Source organism: Sinocyclocheilus grahami, unplaced genomic scaffold (assembly GCF_001515645.1).
Source record: "Sinocyclocheilus grahami isolate Dianchi unplaced genomic scaffold, SAMN03320097.WGS_v1.1 scaffold44.1, whole genome shotgun sequence".
NCBI classification, from domain to species: domain Eukaryota; kingdom Metazoa; phylum Chordata; class Actinopteri; order Cypriniformes; family Cyprinidae; genus Sinocyclocheilus; species Sinocyclocheilus grahami.
This window is the reverse complement of record NW_015505223.1, coordinates 891704-897384: the sequence shown is the minus strand read 5'-3', so window position 1 is coordinate 897384 and position 5681 is coordinate 891704. Positions and strand designations below refer to the sequence as shown.

Sequence of the window (5681 nt, the reverse complement as noted above, 5' to 3'; positions counted from 1 at the left end):
TAATAATAATAATAATAATAATAATAATAATAATCGTCTTGCTGTCGTCAAAGGCATCAGCCACATGTCTCTGTCTATCGTCGATACACGATACTATCGTCTATCGGCACAATACAACTGTTTTTCAAGCCGTATATTGATAATCTTACCTGCAGAAGCGCTAAAATCCCATTCACACTCATGTAGAGATTTAGAATTAACATCAGATTTGACAGATTTAACATCAGAATTGGTTACTGGTCATTGGTTCTGGCCATTAGTTCTCTATTGGTACATTGGCATAGGTGACCCAAACCCGTTGTCTGTGTGTGTCTTTCTGTAATTACCCATTGTCTAATGGGTATTGAGTGTGTTTCTCTGCTGTGTTTGAATGACAAGTGCGAACATGTCTCTCTCTCTCTCTCTCTCTCTCTCTCTCACACACACACACACACACACAGTCTGCTGTGTCTCTGCTGCTGAAATTGGACTCTGACTACTGCCCTGTCCTTCAGTATGATTGACAAACATTTCTAGAGACATCATCACCAACTAGCACACACAAACACACACAGGCTCAAAGTTTGACTTGATGACCATCACACAAACCCTTGTTGACAAGATAAAGTACACTGCAAAATCTCAGCAAAGAATCACTCAATGTCCAAACAGCTGGTTGAATTCTCAAACTGATTAACTGTAGGCATCAAAAGGGCACCGATTATTTTTCAGGTCTTTTCAAATATTTACCATGCCTAACGAAAGGTTATGAATTACTGTGTTCGAGTTGAATCCTTCAAGATTGTTTGGAGTTAATCGTAAGAATAATGATCGCCTGTGACATGTCTGGCTATGAGAAATCTGCTCATTATCTTTCTTCATAACCCAGAAGCTCATGCAAGCAAGATCATTTACTCACAAACGTAATTTCTGGAACAGCCATTAAGTCATTATATTTCAGTAGTTGTTATTAGTTTTGTTAAATGGATTTATGTTGAAAAAATGAAAAGTACTGCGATGCAGATAATGGGTAATTGAAAACCATTTGTGCATATGTGTTCTTGTATGCGTGCAAATGCTATAGCGAAGATAAATGATCTTACAAAATAGTACTGTGTCAGTACCACAGTACAATGACATATCAGATGGTAATGCTGCGGTTCATTTTTAAAATGTATTATTTATTATTTATTTATTTTCAGATCTAGATATGCCAATGCCAATATTCAGAGCGTAATATTGGCATTATATTGATACAATACCAACAATGTAAGAAAAAAAATCTGCAGAAAAATGGTTAATGTTCTGGCAGAAAATTACCAGTACAATTTCTGTGAAGTTTATCGATGGATCAATGCTGATATGTTGTTTGCTATGCAATGCATATTTCAAAATACAGTTAAAACAACTGTGAAAAATCTATTCAGAAAATCCCTTAATATTAACACATAACACATTGCACCATATTTTTACAAACTTTTCTTAGAGTAAATGTATTATAGGTAATTATTTATTGATGGCAAATGAGGCGTACATAAAATTACTTAAGTTAAATGCACTTAAAACTATTTAGATATAAGATATAAACTGATTGATATATACTAATATTTTAATGTTCAGGCTCAGAAATATATTTTTTCCTCTTATGCTTACCAAGGCAGCATTTATCTGATCAAAAATACAGTAATACTGCGAAATATTATTACTATTTAAAATAATGTTTTTATATTTTAATCTATATAAAATATAATTTATTCCTGTGATGCAAATTACTCCAGTCTTCAGTGTCACATGATCCTTCAGAAATCATTCTAAAATGCTGATTTGCTGCTCAAGAAACATTTCTTATTATTAACAATGTTGAGAACAGTTGTGATTCTTAATATTTTATTATAACCACATACTTGAAAACCACATACTTGATTTGAACTGTAGTGTATATTGGTTTAGCATTAGTATTTACTGTATACGGTACCTTTAGGGGGCAGTCGTGGCCTAATGATTAGAGAGTCGGACTTGTAACCCGAACGTTGCGGGTTCGAGTTTCAGGTCCGGCAGGAATCGTCAATGGGGTGAGTGAATAACCAGCGCTCTCTTCCACCCTCAATACCATGACTGAGGTGAGACCCTAGAGCAAGGCACCGGACCCCCAACTGCTCCCCGGGCGCCGCAGCACATGGCTGCCCACTGCTCCGCGTGTGTTCACGGTGTGTGTGTGTGCACTTGGATGGGTTAAATGCAATGCTGTCATGATGTCAGTGGATGTTACATGAGCACTGATGTGGTATAGATAGGCGTCAGTTATCACACCTGACCTAATGTGACAGCCTTCTTATCTTACCCTGAGAGAGGTGTGTTTGTGTCTGTCACTCTCATACACACATTCATCTTGCCCAGAGAGAGATGTTTGTCTGTCTGTCGATGAGAAATAGAGAAAAAGACATTTTAGAATTTCAGAAGATTTTATTTTACTCTTAGTCTTAACTATGTGGGTACATAATTCAGTAACAAGCATTAGAAAATCTATGTACATACATCTAGTACATTTTCTTTTGTCCTGACTAGCCGTTTTTTTTTTGTGGCATAATGCTGGTTAGCACCAGCCTCAATGATCTAAAGTCATGTTTAGCATACATTTTACTAAACATAAAATACAGAATGGGATACTTTTGTATCATTACGTCACACAGATCAAAGTCTGAATGCCATTGCTTTAGATGGCAGGTGGCATCTTCAAACAAATCATGAGAAATGTATTCTTAAATAAAGTTTACTTTTTTTTTCTTTCAGCTTGAGGCATCAACATCCTTCAGTGTTAAGTATTTACTTTATTGCTCTTTTGTTTATTGCTTCACCTCTGGCACAATTTTGCATAAATATAATACTGTTTTATCAGCAGCGATCACAGTCATGGGCCTCTAAGCTTTGGTAGAAGGCTGTTTAACACACATGTGTCTGTCTCCTCTCCTATCTATAAACGGAAACCCTCCCAGAGTAACCAGTGTCATATCGTGTCAGTCGAGCTGTCAGATGCTACAGTTTTGTATGATATGATTTGTCAGTCAGTTATATTAAATCCGTTATGTCAGCTTTCACGTCTCAACATGTCAGTCCCAAATATCGCATGAGCAGACAGACACTAGATAGGCTAATAGACTCAACATCAAACCCCTCGTATGGTTATAATCCATTCATGAAGTCAAATTTCCTGACCGGACGTCAGTTGTGCCTTTTGATCCTATTAGTGAATCCTATTTATCTGCAGCCGCATGTCACATCTCTGTCATAGATTATGAAGTAATTGTGTTTGCTCTGTCAGTTAGGTAGTTAGTGCTGCTGATGCGGCCTCATTTCCTGCTCCAGTGGTCAAATGAGTTACTACTTCTGCTACTATTTCTAACTGAAGTATTAGTTTTATACATATTAAGTATTACAGGTTGATTTTTGCAGGTGTTTTTTGTAAAACTTCCACAGTTTATTTGTTCAGAGTGGTTTGTAGTGCATTTGTTGGTGGATGCTATGGTGTTCTAGGTGGTTGCTAACTAAAAAGGGCACATCCCTGTGGCCTGGGCGTGTTCCATTCTCTAATAGTCATTTCTATACCCATTCACTTCAAAGACTTTACTTATTAATGTAACTGTTTCGGTAGGCATGTCTATCATTATTATTTTCACTCCCTGGTGCCCTGCAAAGATATCTCTTGTACTGTTTGGAACACAGTATCTGTGATGTTCTGGTCCCTAGAATGTATAAATGTAGGTCCAGGAGTGTCCAATCCTGCCCCTGAAGGTCCACCTTCCTTGAGAGTTTAACTCCAACTCTAAATAAATATGCCTGAACCAGCTACTCAAGGTCTTCAAGGTTATTCAGAAATTCCAGGCAGGTTTATCGGAGGAGCTTAGATGTAGACTCTGTAAGGTGGACCTCCAGGAAGCTTAACCAGCTAATCAAGGTTCCCAGGGTTACCCGAAACTTCCAGGCAGGTTTTTTGGAGAAGATTGTAGCTAAACTCTGAAAGACGGCCCTTCAAGGGGCACGATTGGGCATCCTGATCTTACTCCTTCAAAGTGAGTCTCTGTGATTTTTCCCACTCTGTTTTAATGGCCACCTGGTGAGATTGTAAGACAACTATAAGCAGTAACACAAGCCATGCATGAAAGTCAGAGACTTGGGGTTAGGGTTTATTCACATGGATGGTATGTCTTCTAGTCCACTTTCTCTCTCTATCCTCTTCATCCTTTTCACATTGACATTCTTCATTGTGTGAAATGAATGAGCAATCTTTTGATCTAATTACATAGTCAGTAATTGGTTCATTGTCTTTCCCAGGTGCAGGAGTGGTTGTGTCTGAACTGTCAAATGCAGAGGGCATTGGGGATGGATATGGAGACGCCACGGTCGAAAAGCCAACAGCAGATACACTCACCATCCCAGCCTAGCAAACCTCCACCCCAGACAGTATCCCAACCCACACAGCCCCCACAGACCCAGCCCCAAACCCAACCCCAACCCCATCTCCAACCTCAAACCCATCCCCAACCTCAACCTCAGTCCCAGCCTCCCCCAGAAGCTAAGAAGCAGACTGTTCCTCAAGCTACCCCTCAAAGGAAACCCCCTGCTCCGGGTGCCATTCCTCTTCCAGGCATGGCCAAAGCCCCATCCCAGCCTGACCTGTCCCGCTCGGGCCCCGGATTCCAGTCTCAGGCCCAGCGACAAGACCAGACCCGCAGTGCCGGAAGTTCCCCATCCCGTCAACCTCCTCCACCAGAACAGCCCTTTGGAAAACTCTTTGGTTTCGGTGCATCACTCTTGAACCAGGCCAGCAGTTTGATGTCTGTGGATCCGGTGCAAACTGCACCGCCGGCCCAACAACCTTCCTCCCCTAAACCCCCGCAGAAGCAGCCAGGACCCCCTGGGCCTGGTCCAGGTCCTGCAGTGGGTGCTAAACCCACAGCCCAGCCAGGTCCACAACGGCAGGAAGTTCCTTCAAAGCCCAAAGTTTTCTGTCCACTGTGTAAGACTGAGCTAAACATTGGAGACCCAGCCAAGACCCCAAACTACAACCTCTGCACCGAGTGCCACACCCAAGTCTGCAACATGTGCGGCTTCAACCCCACACCTCACCTGACCGAGGTAAAATAAAACTTTTTTTTAATCTGGATGATTGTGCATTTTTGGAAAGTCTAAACTTTTTAGGTCCTTGGTATCGACCTGTGGCTTTGATGTCATTGTTACATGCAGCTCAAAGTCAAATTTTTTTCTCCAGAATGGTTCTTTGACAGGTTTTTCAGAATTGTGTTTTGACAGTGTAAGGTCCGCGCACTTGGCCCAAAGAAGGTATCCCTCCTTGGTATCGACCTGTGGCTTTGATGTCATTGTTACATGCAGCTCAAAGTCAAATGTTTTTCTCCAGAATGGTTCTTTGACAGGTTTTTCAGAATTGTGTTTTGACAGTGTAAGGTCCGCTCACTTGGCCCAAAGAAGGTATCCAGTGGCGGATGAAGGTCTCTTGTGTGTTCGGTCTTTTCAGCGCGCAGAGATATTCAATTTAGGTTTAACTCAATCTGACTTAATTTTATTATCTCATCGAATTTAGGTTGAAAGGCACATTGGTTGTTTGTCGGTCTCTGATTATTCTTACATTCGATTATTCTAATTAACTCTTTACTTTGTATTTTACTCGTTCATTAGGAATCTATGTC

The 5681-nt window shown here is 40.6% G+C and overlaps 1 protein-coding gene across 3 annotated transcripts in view; it reads left to right on the top strand.

Annotated features, from left to right (window-relative positions):
- LOC107582388 (protein bassoon-like) overlaps positions 1-5681 on the top strand; it is a 78073-nt gene that overhangs the window by 14889 nt on the left and 57503 nt on the right. For all 3 annotated transcript variants that reach the window (XR_001608942.1, XR_001608941.1, XM_016268210.1), the window contains exon 2: positions 4309-5112. Coding sequence is in view for 1 of the 3 variants with exons in the window: in XM_016268210.1 (XP_016123696.1) it covers positions 4309-5112 (804 nt within the window). In the remaining 2 variants the exon portion in view is untranslated. The remainder of the gene's footprint in view (positions 1-4308; positions 5113-5681) is intronic.